The 20,064-nt window shown below is 39.4% G+C and overlaps 1 protein-coding gene across 3 annotated transcripts; it reads right to left on the minus strand.

Annotated features, from left to right (window-relative positions):
• Nucleotides 1-1,182: 1,182 nt before the first annotated feature.
• guf1 (GTP binding elongation factor GUF1) lies at nucleotides 1,183-19,690 on the minus strand. 3 transcript variants are annotated; one of them, XM_022216985.2, is made up of 17 exons: nucleotides 19,253-19,689; nucleotides 18,051-18,162; nucleotides 15,256-15,404; nucleotides 14,934-15,014; nucleotides 14,778-14,855; nucleotides 14,598-14,681; nucleotides 14,444-14,508; nucleotides 14,155-14,358; nucleotides 11,080-11,219; nucleotides 10,741-10,864; nucleotides 8,849-8,981; nucleotides 8,364-8,507; nucleotides 6,599-6,732; nucleotides 6,164-6,265; nucleotides 1,647-1,766; nucleotides 1,513-1,549; nucleotides 1,183-1,429 (listed from the first exon to the last, which is right to left on the minus strand). In XM_022216985.2, the coding sequence occupies exons 1-17, from the start codon at nucleotides 19,271-19,273 to the stop codon at nucleotides 1,295-1,297; spliced, it is 1,863 nt and encodes a 620-aa protein (XP_022072677.2). In that variant the 5' UTR covers nucleotides 19,274-19,689; the 3' UTR covers nucleotides 1,183-1,294. The 3 variants fall into 3 exon arrangements, with proteins under 3 accessions (XP_022072677.2, XP_051810142.1, XP_051810140.1); XM_051954182.1 differs by lacking the exon at nucleotides 1,513-1,549 and having other exon boundaries at nucleotides 19,253-19,690; XM_051954180.1 differs by lacking the exons at nucleotides 1,183-1,429; nucleotides 1,513-1,549; nucleotides 1,647-1,766 and adding an exon at nucleotides 2,111-2,470 and having other exon boundaries at nucleotides 19,253-19,690.
• Between the last annotated feature and the right edge of the window lie 374 nt (nucleotides 19,691-20,064).

Below are 20,064 nucleotides of genomic sequence, written 5' to 3' on the forward strand. Positions count from 1 at the left end.
AGCTGGTTTAGCTGATGACATTAAGAACAAACTGTTAGATACTTCAAATTGGTGCTAAAGTCAACACCTATTGTTTCAACGAATGTTGGACTTGATAATTTATCTGCAGCAAAATAGTTGAACTTGATCATTTAAAAACCGTTTCACATCGTTTTCTACAAACGATGAAGATTACTGAGAACTTGAAGTATTCACTACAAAAAACATCATAAAAAATCAATTATTTCACATTAATTTAAATAAATACAGAGATTTTTGGAGGTTTGCACAGTGGGGTAGTGGTTAACACCATCGCCTTGCAGCTAGAACATCCCTGGTTTGCATCCCAGCCCTCCAGGGATCTTTCTGCATGGAGTTTCCATGTTCTCCCTGTGCAGAAGTTGGTTTTCTCTGGTTTCTCCAGCTTCCTCCCATAGTCCACAAACATGCTCATTGATTAATCTAAATTGTCCGTAGGTGTGAATGTGAGTGTGATTGTTTGTCTCTATATGTAGCCCTGTGACAGACTGGTGACCTGTCCAGGTGTCTCCTACCTTCACCTAAAGTCAGCTGGGATAAATTCCAGCCCCGCTGTGACCCCAAGGATGGGGAATAAGCGGTGTATTAAGTGTTGTATAGATAATGGATGGATGGATGGAGACATGGGGATCTTTGGGGATGATTTGCCATCATCTATACATTTATTAGACATATTCCTGGTCAATACCATACTTCGATTAGGCTCATTTAACAGTAAAGCAGAAAACTGTTGTACTAAATTACACAGTTTAAACATACTTCACCATCTGCTGAGCTAAACCTCCTGAATAACCAATCTATGGTCATTCAGTCTGTTTTTTGTTTTTTTGCCTTGATCTAATCAGTTTGTGTACAAAAATTATAATGTATCCTGTACCATTATTACTCAGATGCTACATGATGTCCAAAACACAACACTGTCCATCTCATATTTATGACACTTACTCATTTTTTGGCATTAAGTGAAGTAAACATTTTTTAACAACTTCTGTTTCATCAAGAGTGCTGGCATTTCAATTATGACACTTTTTGGTGTAATCCTCCTATTACTGGATAATTAAGTGTAAATGAAGGATTTTAAATGCTTTGAAAAATATAAATTTTAAGTAACATCGAACATCGAATAACATAATGACACATAAGTGGAAATCATCACATTCAGTAGAGATTTTAAGCACTTTTATTTAAGAAGAAATCTATCAGAGCCTTTCAATAACAAAGACCTGTTTCATATTAAATTATACTAATACAATAATAACGCATTCACAGCATCAGTCTATTTTTCTTTCCTCTTCAGAACACTAATAAAGGCGTCTTTGGGAACTTCCACGTTGCCGATGCGCCTCATCTTCTTTTTACCTTCGGCCTGTTTCTTCAGTAACTTCATCTTCCGTGTTATGTCACCTCCATACTGCCAGGAAAAAATATTAAATATAAATTCAAGGCATCTGTGGTATATGTTTGAGCAATACGACAGAAAAAACATTTACTTACACATTTTGCAAGAACATTTTTTCTATACGCCTTTATTCTGAAAGAGACACCACATACTAACATTTAGCACATTTCAGAACTACTTTACATCCTGTATTATTTTGCATCTAACTCTATTCTGAAAACACACTCACGTTTCTCTTGCGATGACCTTACTTCCGATGGCTGCCTGTACAGCGATCTCAAACATCTGCCTTGGAATGGAGTCCTTCAGTCGCTCACACATGGCTTTCCCTGTACTGTACGCTCGCTGCCTGTCAGGAAAACGGACTCATCAGAAGCAGAAGCAGCTAGAAAACGGCTGCTGAATGAGTGCTGGTCATATATCTGCTCTACGCCGACAGTCATAAAATCTACAGTACTCATCACATTACCTTAAAATACAGCAGTTAACAATGGCATGCACCTATGTCATCAGCAGTAAATCAATGAAGGGTCTGTTTTTTTTGAAGATGCACAACGTCATCCCAATCAGTTTTATCTAACCAGGGCTGAAGCTGGAGTCAATGGCTGTTATCCTTTTGCACATTTCAAGCTATTTGTGTCACATTGGTGGGGGGGGGGGGTAGTTAGGGGGGTGGGGTGCCCTGGATCTCGGGCTGTGGCGGGGGTGTCGGCCCATGCCGGGTGGCCGTCTGGTTATGACTGGTTATGACTGGTTCCCCTGGCGGTGTTGACCCTCTGCCTGGGGGGGCGGGGGTTGCCTCTTGGATGCCTGGGGCCCGGGGTCCTGTGCTGGGTCCGCCCTGGGCCTCCGGCCCCTGGTGGGGTCGGTGGCCGCCGGTCTTGGTCGCCTGGAGTCCGGCCCCGCTGGACGCTGGGGGTCCTGGCCAGGTTCTCCCTCTGCCCCCTTCCGGGCCGATCCGTGGTCGTCCTCGTGGTTTGGTGGCTCGGATCTCTACTCTGGGATTGCTGTCGGCTCGCCTGGGTCTTGTGGGCTCTCGGGCCCGCTTCTGGCCTTCACGGAGGTCAGAGATCATAGTTGCATGATCACAGTCACAATTGCACCGTACTCTGCATGTGGACATAGCAACCATGTTGTCTTGTGGGGTGTTAAGTTTGTCCTGGTGCCAAAATATCAAAAGACATGTTTCCTCAGTTTGTTTGTTTCACATAGATGATCTGAATAATTACTAGCTGTGTTTCCTAACAAAACCCGTAGGATGCGTTCCGGTGTGTCTTTGTTAAGGTGTACTAGCTTGTTGTCTGTTGTGTTGGTTTCAATTGAAAGATAATTGTATTCTTGCACTCTCTCTTTTCTCTTCACTATCCCCCCTTGTTGTTTTTTTTTCCCCTCTCTTCTCGTTTCTCTCTTCCTGCCTTTCCCCTGTCAGGTCCGGCAAACTTATGTGTATTTAACTAATCAACAAGTATTCAAACTAAATAAATTACTGTACAGTATCAAAGGGAGTCTTATACTTATAAACTCCCCTTGGAAAAGCAAACTTGTATGGCACAATGCAGCAGCCAGATCCTCATTCTGCCTGCTCTGTTGCCGGACAGGATAAAAAAAAAAAAGAAAGTGTGTTATGCTGTGATATATTACGATGTTGTCATGTTATATGTTTTTTCTCGTTATGTTGTGTTATTTTGTGTTGTGTTGTTTTATGTTGGGTAATATTGTATTATGTTGTGTCCTGTGATGTTGTTATGTTATGTCATGTTGTGTTATATTCTGTTATGTTGTGATATGTTGTGTTTTGTTATGTTGTGTTATGCTGGTTGTACTGTCTTCTGTTGTGTTATTTTGTGATCATTTTATGTTTTGTTACGTTATGCTATTTTGTGTTGCATTATGCTGTATTATTTTGTCCTATATTATGTTATGTTTTGTTACGTTGTGTTATTTTGTCTTATGTTGTAATACTGGAGCAAATTTCCCCAAATTTCCTCATCATCAACCTTTAGATTTGAAGTCTTGAACTACACAACTACATTTTCCACTGAGGTTCACGTTTTAGGAATGAGTAAGACGCGAGGGGGATTAGATGATTAGCCTAGCTTAGCATAAAGAATGGAAGTGGAGGGAAACAGTTTAGCGTGGTCAGTGTCCACAGAGCTTTAAAATGTGTTACATTAAAAGATGGTCAAGGACTTTTTTTCCACATGGGCCCTATTTTCAGATATTTTTGGGTGAAACAAGTTATTAGGAATAAAATGTGTGGATTCGGTTCAGTATTTTGTGGGAACACTACGACCAGAAACTGTGAAACAGCTGCAATAATCACACAGGGCAACTAAAAAATGCTTGGTTTTGCCAATAACATGGTCACATTGTGAAGTGTCTGACAACATTATTGATCAGATTCCTACAAAGATAGAAAAACGTCTAACAGAAGTCTCACTCTGAAATCTCAAGGGAGGAGTTGTGACAAGAAGACAACAGTGCAAACAAGAGTGAGAGTTAGAGAGCAAGGAGGAGTGGAGCCATGCTGCAGAGATGGAGGACAGAAAGCCTCATTGAAAAACACACAGTGGCTCATACGTTTCCATACAGTGTCAACAAAACACCTCAGAAAACTTTCTCAGAGTGCCTTTGTGGTTCAGGGACATGTTGAAGTTATGAACAGCTCCATGAAAATAGATAAAAACATTCCTGAACACATACTGAGTCTTACAGACCATTAAGTTTATCAGTGATCATTTTGATCAATCAACAATCTGAACCTGTAAGTGGCAAAAACAAGGACAATTTAATCTGATGCACCCGGCAGCTGTGTTGTGGTCGCTGGTCGTCACGTCACAGGTTGAAAAATACCAGAATTATCCTTTAAAATAGCTCTAATGTAAACACAAAAACAAAAAATATTCCTAAGTTTATGGGAAGTTACAGTGTATTTGATCCACTGACATATTTTATGATTTTGGGAACATACAAAAAAATTAGCAGTCTATAATTTTATTAGTAGGTTTGTTTGAACTGCCAGAGAAAGAACAGACAGAAAATGTATGGAGGGAAAAGTCCCAGAATCTTAAGGATCTGAAGAGAATCTGCAAAGAGCAGTTTTCTAAAATACTTCATGAGATGTGTGGAAACCTGATGACCAACCACAAGAAATGTCTGATGGCTGCCAATCAGGGTTACTCCACCTAGTCATACCAATTTAGAACCGTAAGGCCTTGAATTTCCCTTGGGATAAATAAAGTAATATAGTATCTATCCATCCATCCATCCATGATAATGTGTTTTTCTGGATTTCATATATATATATATATATATATATATATATATATATATATATATATATATATATATATATATATATACATATATATATATATATACATTCTGTATCTTACAGTCAAAATAAGCCTACTAATAGCCCAAGCTCTGGTTGAGCTTGTATTTCAGATTTCTTCTACTTATTTGGGATAAGGAATAAACACTAAAATATCTAATATCTAATTATTATATTTCTCATTTTTAATATATTTATATAATTTTTGTATAATTACTGTATTTGTATATTTTTGTATTATTATCATTATTTTTCATCATTTTTATGAAGAATCTTTTTTTTAAAAAATAAAAAGGTCACATATGCAGATGCCACATCTTAGCAGGTTAAAATTACTGACCACTTGTTTTTCTTGCAATGTGGTCAAAATCATGAAATACGCAGCGGCTCAAAGACTTATTTTCCTCACTGTAGGTGCAGTAACTTTATGTTTGTGGTCGTTTTAAATGTCTCTAAACAAACAAGACGTAATGCGTGAGCTCATGACCTTCAGAGGTATAACTAGGCATGTTTTCTTACGTTGGGGGATAGTCCATCCTGCTTAAGGCCTTTATGCTAGGCTACGATAATTACTTTTTAGCTTCAACTCTCTGCAGGAACATGGAGAGAATATTTTCTAAAAGGAGACCAGGACGCTCAGGTTCATTGTGTGATGCTTTCCATTAAGTGAAACAGATCTACATGACACAGAGAAAACAAGCCTCCGGTATGAGATATTCTGCTCTGTGATTTGAGTGTTTCTCTTAAAGAGCAAAAAGTTGAAGCTACGCTTGGCTTGGCTCCAAGGTTCCCAGTGTGATCGGTGTAAGTGCAGCATCTCTGGTGAAGCGTGTCGCCCTTCAGTCACACAGGTCTGTTCTGACTCCTGTAGCAGCTCTGATAGCGAGTAGATTAAACACAGACCTGCTGTGCGTCATCACTTTTCTTCTGTAAAGTTACTCTATTGTCCTTGTCACAAATAGAAAGAAGTCCTTGTCCGGCATATAAAGTCATGTTAACACTGGCTGCCAAAAGGCCATTTTTTAACGTTATCCATAGTGCTGAATGCATTTCATGCTCCATAGGCTCAGAATAATTACAATAATAATGAAGGGCTATATACTGTAACCTTGACAGCGACAATAATAATCAAGCTACGGGTGACTGCTGTGACAACAAAACATAAAAGGTGCCTTCAAGCAGCATTACAGATACATTTAATGAGAAAAACAGGGAGCTGCAATACAACATTTTTCCTTATCTAATGTACCTATTATTTCATTTTAATTTGATATATTCAACAGGGGCAAGAAAAATAACCATAATGTAGCAAGTGTTGGCACAATGAACTCATTGTTTATCTGTGTTGCCTGATCAGTTCTTAAAACGGCAACCTAAAATTAAATTAAAGTGACTTCTTATTAGAAATGTACCTGTGAACGACTGTGGTGAGTTCTTCCACTGGCCGCCCGTTCAGCAGAATATCCATCTTTATCAAATCAGCAGCTTGGTATCCTGCGTTCTCATAATCAAAGCTGTGAGATAAAATCAAAACGAGGACAAACTGAAAACATGTAGCAGAAAAAGTAAAGACAACAGCCCTTTGATTGGAAAAGAAGGACATTTTACAACAAAATAATACAAGTTTCTACAACTCTAACTGGAAATATGAATCACTGAAAGCTGTGGAGATGTACTTTCTGTAACATATATGCATTTAGTTTTAGTATAGTACGACATAACTGCTATACTCAGGTTGTAGAGTGTATACGGGACAACAGATAAGACAAGCACAAGCTCTGAAGTCCATGTTAAGTATATATGATTAACTGTGAGCATGTATTTAGACTGTAGCTGCTTAGCTGTACCTGGCATATCCAGACGAAAGGGACTTGAGGAGGTCATAGAAATCCACAACAATTTCATTCAGAGGGAAGAGGTACTTCATCATGACGCGCTGGTCATCTATGTAGACCATGTTCTTCTGGACCGCCCTGCGATTCTTTGACAACACAAGCAATTAGTCCTCCATGTGTTCCTGGCATCATTTACTTCTGAAACTGAGAGTGTGTTTCTTTGCTTTCTTGTTTGTCCATTCTAGAGGATTTTTCTTTCTTTACCATCAGGCCAAATTTGAAAGGGTAAAAAGCACACACACACTCCAGCATCTTTTGTCAAACTGCAACTTCTGACAAACATAAGCAGAGTATAGAAAGCATTCATCTCTGTTAAAAAAACTAAACAAAATAAAACAAAAAACTCCACACTTTAAAGCTGGAGTGTGCACAGAAACAGGCTATATAACTCAATTTTCATGAATACAGACTAATATGAGGTAAATACCATCATATGACTCCTGCTCTATAATGCAGACAGGCAGCGAACATTTACAAAGATGTGCAAACCAACGTTACTCAAACTAAAGGAGTATTGAGACCACAAAGAACACTGAAAGATGGAGAAATACAAATAAATGCTATCTTCTGGCATGCTTAGGAAAGCAAGATGTTGCAAGTTTAGGTAAAAATGTAATATTTGGCCCCCCTTTGGTCGCCATTCTTGTGCTAGCTGTGTACTAGCGCTAGCAAAATGTCTGCCTTGTGGAAGACCAGTGATGTGTTAAAAGTGAACGACTGTGGTTTATTACTTTTAATGGACACTTGTCAAAATGTTGCTGAATGCTAATTAGTACACTTCTGCCTAGTGCCATCCGCTTGCTTCTCCTGCTCTCTGTGCTCACATAAACTGCATCCTACAAAAGCCCAACTTCCAATAAAGCTGTTTTCATTTACGTATTTTACTATTTCAGTTATCAGGCAGCAAAGTAAATATAAAACAGGAACTGAAACGCAGATAATTCCTGTTAACCAACAGTCACTTCAGAGCCATTTCCAAGCTGCTCCTCTGCAGATGAAATACTGATTTTACAGTAGAATTGAGAAACTCGCCGAATGGATGATCAAAAAACGACAGCTATGCTATGAATTTGACAATATTTCCATGTAAAATGAGTACTCACTTTTCTTGCCTGCGGTTTAGACATTAATTACTGTGTGTTGAGTTATTTTGAGGGGACAGTAAATTTACACTGTCATACAAGCTGTACATCAACTACTTTACATTGTGTCAAAGTTTCATTTCTTTAGTGTCATCTCTTGAAAAGTTAGAATTAAATATTTGCAGAAATGTGAGGGGTGTACTCATTTTTGTGAAATACTGTAGATGCTACAGGATGTCTTTGTCACACCCTCATTCATGACTTATCAGCTGCGACACAGTTCACTGAAGCTGCTGCTCCTTGCCCAAAAAGTCACTTTTGTATTAATTTACGCAGTCTGAAAAGTTGCTGAATTTAAGACAATTGTAGGGATAAAGAGCACGCAGGTAGGCAGGTACATCCAGTCATCATATGTGGACCAAATGCAATAATTAGACAGGCTTTATACAGGCCTTGATAACAGATTTTTCTCTTTATAGTATCAGAGCTGTCAGCTGCTGCTGCGATATACATTCATACTGTAGTTTAGCTACACAAGTAATTCTAAATAAATCCCATACGGTTCAGGAAGAACATATTCTGATTAAAGACTACAGAGAGCAGTTTATATTTGTTTAATTTGCATTTTTTCTTACCAAGCAGAGGTTCATAATCTTTCCAGTGTAGCTGTCTGGAGCTAAAATGGTTCCCAGCACCATCGGCTCCAAATACTCTGAAACAACTGATCTTTCTGGGAACTGAGCAGGATTCACAATGGTTATCTCCTCACCGCCGTGTTCCTGTAGGGAGAAGAAGAACATTTCAATAAATGTATGCACATTTCTAGTCCATTTACTCTTAGTGACCCAAGTAAACTCAACTTGGGAACTCTGTGTGTTCAAACTGGCTGCGAGTCTCATTTTGCACTTGAGCATTCTGATTGTCCTCTAAAGTATTTCCACATCAAATATCTCCCGTACTGGATCATTTTACAGGAAAGCAGGCCAGTGATACCAGACAGCCTCCATCTATCATCAATTTCCAAGGCGGCTGAAACTTTCTTTTCGTTAAACTTACAGTACAGTGCGAGCCAAACTCTGCTGTAAGAGGGAAGATATACGAGCAAGAAAACGGCTCTTACCTTAATGAGTTTGGCCGAGGAGAGAACGGCCTTGTAGGGCACTGTGGGCGCCGTTACTATGACGGAGGCATTGTACTCCTGCTCCAGCCTCTGATTGAACACCTCCATATGGAGAAGACCCAGGAAGCCAAGTCTGCAGGGGAACAGGGAGGTTCACAGGCGCACTCAAGTTTTATAATTGATATTTGTGCTTTTAATTACAGAGAGTCGGTCTGGAAAGAGTTCAACGGTGAGTAAGACTCACTGCTATTCCAGCACGATGTTAGAATTCCAAATTATTTGGTATCAATTTTGACGGCACTTTAAATTTGCATCTGCGTCTCCTTTGGGCCCTCTAAATAACAACCATTTATTTCCTCCATCTATTTCGGATTCAGCATTTTCAGTATGGTGTGCTAAGGGTATTACACAACTTAAGCATCTATACATAGATGGTGTCTTTGCTAGTTTTGCCAATTTATCATCTCGTTACAATCTGCCTGTTTCTCATCTGTTTCGCTATCTCCAAGATCGCAATTTTGTTACTAAATGTTTCCCCAATTTTCCCCTCTTTACCTCCGAAACAGCGGTGGGAAACCATGCCGTCATTTATTCCTCAGCACAGAGGTAACATTTCTAAGCTATATGATTTTATTCTGGCACTCAACAACCACTCAAATGTTAAAGTCAAGTGTACATGGCAAAGAGAACTGGAGGTACAAATAAATGATGAGTCCTGGGAACAGGTTTTAGTGAGGGTACGATCTACCACCTCTTGTGCACGTCTTGGACTTATTCAATTTAAGGTATTATGCAGGGTGCATTTCTCTAAATCCAGACTGTCTGAACTGTATCCTGAAATGGAAGACAACTGTGATAAATGCAAAGGCTCTCCTTGTCATCTTAGCCATATGTTTTTTCTTTGTCCTGATGTAAAAGGTTTTTGGACGGGTTATTTTACTACTATGTCAACTGTCCTTGAGGTAAACCTCCAACCATGTCCTTTGATTGCTATATTTGGGATTCCTGACCCTATGTTAGCACTTAACTCTATACAAAAGGATATTATTGCTTTTACATCCCTACTAGCTAGACGTTTATTATTGTTGCATTGGAAGTCTGCTAAATATCCTTCTTTTTCCCGGTAGCTTAATAAAGATGTCATGTTTTTGTTTTGTTTTTTTAAACTTGAGAAAATTAAATACACAATGAGAGGATGTACAGCCAAGTTTGACCAGAAATGGCAACCCTTTATTTCATATTTCACTAATTTAGAGGTACTGCCTGATTGAATGTATGCCTATGACTGTTGTTCTCTTTTGGTATTGCATAAATATCCAATAATATGTATGTTGGTCATATTGAGCTCTGCTTGGGAGTGGGTGGGGGGTTTGTTACTGTTTATGTTTAAAAAAAAGAAAAAATGGTGACTTGTATTTTGTGATTGAAAGTATTGTATTATTGTTATTTTTTCTCCAATAAAAATATATTTTTTTAAAAATCCAAATTATTTAAATCATTGCCACTAACAGAATCAAATTTACATCATCTGGACTCATAATATGACCTGTGATAATAAATAAACTCTTACTTGGCTGTCTGTACTGGAAACATGCTGCATGTCATAAAAAAAGTTGCTATGTGCCAATAAATCAGCATATGTGGTCCAGGTTTGTGTACAAAATGATGGAAGATGATACTATTGCTGCTTCCACTGAGTTCAGTGCACTTTAGGACACTACGGATAACTCTTCCGCAACAGTGACCATTATAACAGCATCTAAACATTTGTGGGTGCACCGCTGAGTGTCCTAAAAACCCACACACTTTTTGTTTTCATCCCACAATAAGCAACTCCTCGGCCGGGGATTCTAAAGCCACTTTTTATTCTAATTCAAAACATCCGTCCTAACCTCCAGCCTGCTCCCAGGGCCAGACTGCTGTCTCTCTGCACTGTGACACTTGAGTCATTCAGGGTCAGCCTCTCAATTGCACTGCGAAGGCCGGGATACTCTGACTGGTCCATTGGATACATGCCTGAGGGGCAGGAGAAAAGAGATAGAGTGCACATCAGCAGTAAACAGGAGGCTTCATCTATGTGGAAAGCACTGATTGCACTGCGCGAGCCAGTGAAACACAGCATGCACTGAAGGAGTTTATGTTTGACTATGTCCAGTGATACCATTTTTTTTTTTTAAATCTCAAATTTAATCTGAAAGCAAGAAGCAAGTCAAGATAAGAACAGTTCTCACCAGCAAAGACCATGGCTTTGGCAGGTTTGAAGCCTGGAAGAGCTTCGACCGGCTGGTCCTGCAGGTAGAGTGTGTCACCAATCTGGGCTTCTTTCACGTCCTTCATACCTGCTATTATATAACCAACTTGACCTGCAAATCTACACAAGAGCACACAGCAGGAAGTGAAAAAAATGCAATAACCTTTCTGTGAATACAACTCATTATTTTCTACACACTGACTCATTTAACAGAGGTTATTTCCTACATCTTTTTCTATAGAGCTTTCTTCAGATATAGGGATGAGCATCAAACAGTGCAATTATCAAATAGTTCAATAATTTTACATAGGTATAAAATCTAAAGCAATTACTTCAGACTGGAATGTGCTCCTGGAAACAGATGAGGACAGTATGAACATTGACAGACAGGTTGATTGTTTTACTGAATACATCAACTTCTGTGGAGACACAGTCATACCTGCAAAGACTGTTCGCTGTTTCCCCAATAACAAACCATGGATCACAAGTGACATAAAGGCAATCCTCAACCAGAAAAAACAAGCTTTTAGAGATGGTGACAAAGAACAGCTCAAAGAAGTGCAACATGAGTTGAAGAGGAAACTGAAAGTGGCAAAAATGGAATACAAAAAGAAGATAGAGAGGAATTTTCAACACAGTAACATCCATGATGTGTGGAGAGGAATCAATACCATCTCTGGACACAACAATAAAAAGAGGAGGGAGCCAATAGTGGGTGACGTAGAAAGAGCTGATGAACTCAACTTGTTCTTCAATAGATTTGACACTGTGGACACACCTACTTCCACTGCTACTCATCCTTCTTCTCCACAACATATGGAAATCCCCACTATAGCTCCTCCTCCTTCTCCTCTGTCTCCACAGTTGCAGCCACTTCCGTTCCAGCACCTGTATCCGTCTCTGTCACAGAGACAGGGGTGATGTTGGAGCTTCAGAGACTTTGCTCTGGGAAGGCAGCTGGCCCAGATGATGTATGTCCAAGACTGCTTAAAGACTGTGCTGCACAACTGTGTCAACCTCTCCACAGGATCTTCAACCTGAGTCTACAGCTGGGGCGGGTGCCTGCTCTATGGAAAACATCCTGTATTGTACCGGTACCAAAAATCAAATGTCCGGCTGAACTAAATGACTACAGACCTATTGCTCTAACCTCACACATCATGAAAACTCTGGAGCGGCTGGTTTTACGTCTCCTGAGGCTTGAGGTCAAAGACAAACTCGATTCCTTGCAGTTTGCATACAAAGAACACATTGGAGTGGATGATGCCATCCTCTTCATGCTTCACTGTGCCCTGTCTCATCTGGAGGAACCTGGAGTTTATGTGAGAATCATGTTCTTTGATTTTTCAAATGCATTCAACTCCATCCAACCCACCATCCTCAAAGACAAGCTCACAGAGATGGGAGTGGATCCTTCCTGTGTTTCATGGATTACAGATTACCTGACAGGAAGGCCGCAGTTTGTCAGGCTGGGGAACTGTGTTTCTGGGACATTAATGAGTAGTACCGGGGCTCCACAAGGAACAGTCCTGGCTCCATTCCTGTTCACTCTGTATACATCTGACTTCAAATACAGGACTGAGTCCTGCCACATTCAGAAATACTCTGATGACACTGCTATCGTGGCATGTATCAGAAATGGACATGAAGCTGAATACAGAGATTTGATAAGTGCCTTCAGTGACTCGAGTCACAAAAACTGCTGCTACTCAACGCCTCAGAGACAAAGGAAATGATCATAGATTTCCGCAGATCCAAACCCCCTCTTCAGCCAGTGAATACTTGTGGCATGGACATCGAGATGGTGACATCATATAAATATTTAGGTGTCCACCTTGATAAGTTGGACTGGTCTACAAACGTAGACTTCATCTACAAAAAGAGCCAGAGCCGACTTTATTTCCTCAGAAGACTTCGATCACTAGACATCTGCAGTAAGATGCTGCAGACGTTTTATCAGTCTGTGGTAGCAAGTGTCCTGTTTTATGCTGCAGTCTGCTGGGGAGGCAAGTATAAAGAACAAGGATGCAAGGCGTCTGAACAAACTGATTAAAAAAGCTGGCTCTGTGGTTGGAATCGGATTGAAGGTGGAGAGACAGGCACTGAGCAAGATGGAGGCCATTCTGACCAACATGGATCATCCACTTCACATCTGCCTCAATGAACAATGAAACATCAGTGGACGGCTCCTATCCCTGCAAAATGGTAAATGGTTGTATTTACATAGTGCTTTTATCCAAAGCGCTTTACATGATGATATGTCACATTTACCCATTCACACACACATTCACACACTGATGGTGGGAGCTGCCATGCAAGGTGCTAACCACAACCCATCAGGAGCAATTAGGGGTTCGGTGTCTTGCTCAGGGACACCTCGCCATGAGCACGACAGGCCGAGGATCGAACCGGCAACCTTCCAGTTATAAGACGGCCACTCTACCCACTGAGCCATGCCGCCCCGAAAGATTTAGGAAATCTTTCTTGCCATCAGCAGTCAGGCTATTCAATTCAAAATTAAACAGATAAGAACCCTGACAACTGAATTTCCCTTTGGGGATGAATAAAGTGATTCTGCTTCTGATTCAGTTGATATATTGACAAAAACAGAAAAGGGCAGATTTTCTGAGAAAAGGTGCAACACTGTCTGTTTCCTACAGTGACGTATATTATCTATCATGTAATAGATGTCCACAGTCTTCCAGCTTTATTTTTTTTTCCTTGTTGCACTTCTGGTATTCTTTGTCTTATTTCTACTCTGCTCTATTTGTATTCAGCTGCTGCAAGATGAAAATTTCTGCAGTGAGGGATCCATAAAGTTTATCATATCTTATCGTACGCACAAACACATGGAGAAGGGACTTGTGTGATGCTTGTTCTTATATTTCTGATAATTGAGGTTTACTCAGTATATAAACTAATCCAGCAGTAAATAAGACAGTGTGCAGTGGTTTAACAACATTACAACGTTTTGAAGATGCATCCTGAGGTCAGTTTTAGTGCTGGAGATTTGAAATGGGTGAAATGACATGAGATCAGGGTGAATGCAGCGTACAGCTTCTGTGTCGGGTGCTCATCTGGCCGGAGAAGACCGAGCTCGTTGACCTCGTAGGTTTTGCCGAGATGCGCCGACACGATCTTGTCCCCTTTTCTGACCCGACCTCCAAACACAGCGATGTTGGCCACGACTCCTCTGTAGTGGTCGAAATTGGAGTCAAACACTAAGGCTTTAAAGGGGTCTTCAGTGCTCGCCACTGGCCTGAGGTGGGAAAAAGAACAGAAAGAGCTTCAATTGTTTGCCTCATTTCAAGTGAGGAAATAAAAAGCCACCTGAGCCTACTTACGGTGGAATCCTCTCCACAACCGCTTGCAGAACCTTCTCAACATTTGTTCCAAGTTTAGCTGAAATCTGCAAAACATGAACGGACATTTCTAAGACAAGTGACTGACAGTGAATTAAAGTGCGGCTCACTGGATGGTGCAGCTGCTCCATCTCACCCTGATGCATTCTTCCCGAGGAATATCAAACACCTTTTCAATCTGCGACTCCACTCGCTCCGGATCAGCATTTTTCAAATCAATCTGATTGGAGAAAAATGCCAGAATCACCTGCCTCGTTTAATCAAGCTGGAAAATGACACGTGTAATTAACCCACACAGCAGTGGGTCTGAAGGTACCTTATTGATGACAGGTATGATTGTCAGCTGAGCTTCGAAGGCGAGGTAGAAGTTAGCCACCGTCTGCGCCTGAATGCCCTTCACAGGAAAATAGAATATTAGCAAACTGCAGCAAGTACATGTACTATAATTCACTGTAAAAATATACTTTAGTACCTGATTGGCATCAATAATCAACAGGACACCCTGACATGCAGAAATTGAACGAGACACTTCATAACTGAAGTCGACATGACCCTGGAGAGACGGAGACACAAGGTCACAAAAGTCTGAGAGATGCAGTGACGTAAACAAATCAGCTGTACAGAAAAATGACATGCAAAGTCACTGATTTGGGCGCTGGTGCTTTCCAGCGGCGTGAAACTAGTTCAAATTAAAACTGAAACAAATAAATACAAAATACTTCACATAATCAACCTTAAATTTCAACTTCCTGCCATGAGACATTTCCGCAGCAGGAAACCCTCTGAGGACGTACCGGAGTGTCGATGAGGTTCAGGAGGTGCTGCTCTCCCTGGTGGCTGTAAAACAACGAGGCTGTCTGGGCCTTCACCGTTATTCCCCTTTCTCGCTCCACCTGAAGCTTGTCCAGAACCTGCTTGTTCTTCTCAGTCTTTGCTATGGCGCCTGTTTGTCAATTACAACATCAGTGAGTAAAACAAGAAGAATCACTGTTTATTTAAGCCCCATTTCAGACATGCACCCTGTTCTGTTCACCTCATGGCAACTGAATGTGTCAGTTCCTTGTCTGAAAGTGCAGCATTGTCATGTTTCTATAACAGTCATGCTGGCAACTTTACTAAGTCAGAACTAGAATATTTCTGTCATTTTCAACATGAAACATAAGCCTGAACTGAGCTGTGACATTAACAGACATACGCAAATAATTTAGAGCTCCGTGAAGCAATTTCAGTGAGATTGTTTTCCATATTTCAGCACCAGCAAATGCCATTTATGCACGAAACTCAGGACACATTAAATAATTCTAGTGTTTAATGGCTGTTTGTGGACAGTTTTATGAATGTTTTAATGAATGTATTGTATTGATATTAATGATCTTACATGTTTTATTTTGGGGTTTTTTTGCTTATGTTATTTATTTTATTTATTATTCACTTTAAGACTGCACTTTCAATTTTGGTGTTTTCATACAATGACAATAAAGACATTCTGATTCTGATTCAATATTTGTCAAAAAAATATCACAGAGAGCCTTAATGCACAGTTTTAAGCCTTTCTTTGCTCTACAATTTCAAATCCATTGGGTCCCAAAAGAAAATATCCAAAACAACAAAACTATGCTGCAGTGAAAACAGTCACTAGCATCTTAAAGCAATGATATTTATCAACAGAGAATGTATGTAACATTAACAGGAGCTTAAGTTTGTTGCTTCCAGCTGTTTAGGATTGTTTCCTCTGAGTTTACTAAACACCTGCAGCATCAGACAGCAACAGGATCCCAATCAGTGTTTACCAGTGGAACAGCAGCACCGATAGCTTCATTAAATACTTATAATAATAAATTGTATCAGAGACAGCTGGGGGGGCTGGATGCTAGTTGAATTGCATTGCATTTTAACTTCACCTCAAATTTATGGGATCTTCTAACATTCTGCTTCCAACACTTTATTAGTGATGTTTTGTTTTTAAGTTTGACCCCAAAGAATAATTTGCAAATTAACAGAAAATTAGTAACAACACATTTAGATGAGAAGTAAGAATGATCAGTTTTCAAATCTTAATATCGTCACAACCTTTCACTGTCTTGCAATCAAAATGTGGTTTTATTTCACACACAGTGTTCAGTGGTTAGCACTGTCACCTTGTCTGGTCGCGTCCTGTGTTTGGGTTTTCTCCGGTTTCTCCAGCTTCCTCCCACAGTCCAAAAACATGCTGAGGTTAACTGGTAACTCTAAATTGTCCGTAGGTGTGAATGTGAGCGTTTGTCTCTACATGTAGTCCTGTGATAGACTGGTGACCTATCCTGGGTGTCTCCTGCCTTCACCATAAGTCAGCTGAAACAGACTCCAGCTCCCAATGACCCTAATGATGATCAAGCGGTAATCAATGGATTATGTCTAGATGTTATTTGGTCCTGCATGAAGAATTGACTTCTACAGATCTAATCAAATACAGTTTGGGACCCAAAAACTTTCTTTTTTGCAGTTTATTTTCCCTAGAAGTATTGTTTGAGATTCTTTACTCCCATTGTTTTATTGGAAAGTCTAAATATTCATTGCACATGAATTAAAAATTGAAAGATTTTATATTACTCCTTTAAAATTTCATAACTTTCTGACAAAGCTAGTTTTTCATACTTTTTACTAGCTTGAACATTTCACTAAGTAGTTTTAATTGCATAAATCGCTATCTGCACTCTGATGAACACTCTCACTAGCCACTTTATTAGGAACACATGAGAAATCTGATGCAGTGACAAGCTCTGACATCCACAAAGTGGGTTTTAAAAAGGGATTTTTTCTTCTTCTTCATACTATACCTGTAATTTGAAAAGCAGCGTGAATATGTTGCCAATTTTAAATTTCGCAGGCACAGACTGACAATGACATTTGTGTTTCTCATCCTTAACAGAATTTTCCTCTTTAATATTTAACGTTTCTCTGTCTACCTTCGCCCTACATCAGCTAGGATAGGCTCCAGAAAAATAAGTCTCAAGGAAATTAAATTAATACTTGAAAAATATTCAGCCATAAAACCCTAAAAGAGGTATAAAATAAAATAAATAAATAAAAATAAAAATAAATGGTTGCATTTATATAGCGCTTTTATCCAGGTATTATGACATCTATGATAGTACATTTTTTGATGCAGAACTAAAAACATCTACAAATAACTTCACTATGTTGATGGTACACAGCATCAAAATTTGGTTGAAAGGAAAGTGGAGATTATTTTATTTGAATTTATTTTTTAATTATTGCTATTCAATTCATTACTTAATAACTGAAATATCCTGAGATTTCCAGATTTGTGGATGTTGAAACAAATTTCTGACTTCATCTAGTGAAAAATAAGTGACTGATGACGCTGTAAGATTGGAAAATGATATAAATGTAGCTCAAGAGGGCCAAACTTCAAAAGATCATATCTAGCAAGATTTGTGTATTCACATAAAATTGTTAAAGAAAATTCATTCCATGAATTAGTTAGTTGAGCTGGCATGCAATGACCCTTTAATACATTATGAACCAAATGATTGACACGTCCAAGAATATCTCAGTGAAACAGTGAAGAGCAGGTGAACAAACATACCTGTGATTTCCAGCAGCCTGTCAGCCAAAGTGCTTTTTCCATGGTCAATGTGGGCGATGATGCAGAAATTCCTGATTCTGTCTGCAGGGAACTTTGACAGGTCAACAGTGTCCTTAATGGAAAAGGAAAGAAACGTGCTGATGTTGAGCATGTTGGTTTTTTGAGACAGAAGACAAACTACTTGTCTCCAATTGAGCTGTTTATTCTCTAATATCAGTATCTCAAAAAACCTTTTCTCTTTTAGCCTCTCAGAAATGTATAAAGTCTGATATGAACAGAACAGTATGATGAAATGTTACTGGTTATAGAACACAAACATATAATTCAAACATTGAAATGTGATTGACTAAAGGTGGGGATAAAGTATGGTTTAGACTTAGTTCTCCCATTGGCTGGTGCACAGATGTGTCCATATCTCTTGGTACATGATTCATCCAATCTTCAATAACCACAACCTGTAAAAAGAACCTCCTAGAAACCTCTTACTGCTCTCTACCTGTCAATCAATTTCTTTGTGAGCTGTGATGTGATACAGTTACTGGTGGTGTCTCATAGGGAGGATTATTATGGTTTCCCCCTTAACAACCTGAGTTAGCAGTTTCGGTGCAATTAGTGGTATCTTATAAGGAATAGGAATATACTGTGAAGCAAAACTCTTATCTTTTTGGTGTGTGTAAGTGTGACAACTTTCCAGCTTGACCTGCCCCGGTTGTGTCCCTCATTATTCCCTCATGTTATTAGTCCTTCAGAGCCTGGGGTTAATGCTTGAATCTCTCCAAGCCAAGCACAGCTCATGCATTTACAATGTTGATATCAATACCATTTATTGTGCAATTAAAGGCATAATATCATTATTTAATACTCATGTGATATCAGCGTCAGTGTTAAGCAAGCTGTGCCTTCATATATATATATATATATATATATATTATATAAACACTGACTAGTAGGGACATTCAAATAACCAGTTAAAGCACTAACTCACATTTATTCATGTTATTTCACACTGGGACAGATACAGAGTCAGTTCAGAAACATGCAGTTTCTCAACAATCTCATCCTTTTACCTCCGTGATTCTCCACAATCTGAAACTTGCAGTTTTTGATATCTGATGTGTATGAAAATGACATTTTAATTACCTGTAACCACACTGAGAGTTACCCTGACATAAGTTATTTATCTCGAGGTGTCTTCATGTTACCTTGTCCTGGTGGGAGCTCATCCCCCTGGAACTGCTGGTTTCACCGTAGTTTCTTCATCCATCGGTGTCTCCACACGGTGTAGCTCAAGTTACAGCTCTGAATTCTCCTCCTGAACGTTTTAAACTGTAGAACTCGTCTTGTCAGGGTGCTTCACAGCAGCGTTTCACCAGAGACAGCGACATATTTCATTCAGCTGCTAACCTGGAGGATAAATATTAGCTAAAGCTAAAGCTAGCTAGCAGCGAAACCCTTCTAATTCACCGTCATGATAAAACACGGATAACCACAACTATACCGGACTGTTAGGTCACTGTTTCACTACAAAACTACACTAAACTCACCAGTAAACAGTCTTGTTTTAACCCCGGAGCATGAGCTCTCAGGGTGCTGACATTTTGGGTTACAGGTCAGTGCAAAGGCTTCTGGGAAATGTTGTTGATTTTCACAAACCGGAGATGATGGAAAGAAACAAGATGGAGGCTAACACTGACTTCTGGTTTCGTTTATTCCTGAAAAAAATAACAATAAAAAAAAAAAACAACGACAACAAAAAACTAATGTAATTAAATATTATTGCTCTAACAGGGTCAAACATAGAGGGATTACTGTAAAGCTAATTGACATTTCATTTCTTTATAGGAATTTAAAAATACAAACGCGGCGTTTCAGTGCAGAAGTCTTCGTCTGCATGTTTCAGTGATGTCCACAAAGAACAACCCTGGGTTAATAATCTACAGACGCGTTTGAAAGCGCCTCAGCAAAATAACTATCACTGTATTATTATCATCTTTGGAGATGACTGACAGCTGGA

Source organism: Acanthochromis polyacanthus, chromosome 10 (assembly GCF_021347895.1).
Source record: "Acanthochromis polyacanthus isolate Apoly-LR-REF ecotype Palm Island chromosome 10, KAUST_Apoly_ChrSc, whole genome shotgun sequence".
NCBI lineage: Eukaryota > Metazoa > Chordata > Actinopteri > Pomacentridae > Acanthochromis > Acanthochromis polyacanthus.

What these genes read in the sequence shown, in the direction of transcription:
- guf1 (XM_051954180.1), bottom strand. Translation starts at nt 19,273, where the DNA reads ATGAGCTCCCACCAGGACAAG. An exon ending in TCATACCTGTCATCAATAAG is followed by an intron (nt 14,682 to 14,777) that starts GTACCTTCAGAC and finishes TTCTCCAATCAG; the next exon opens with ATTGATTTGAAAAATGCTGA. An exon ending in CTCACCACAGTCGTTCACAG is followed by an intron (nt 2,471 to 6,163) that starts GTACATTTCTAA and finishes ACCTCCGTGAAG; the next exon opens with GCCAGAAGCGGGCCCGAGAG.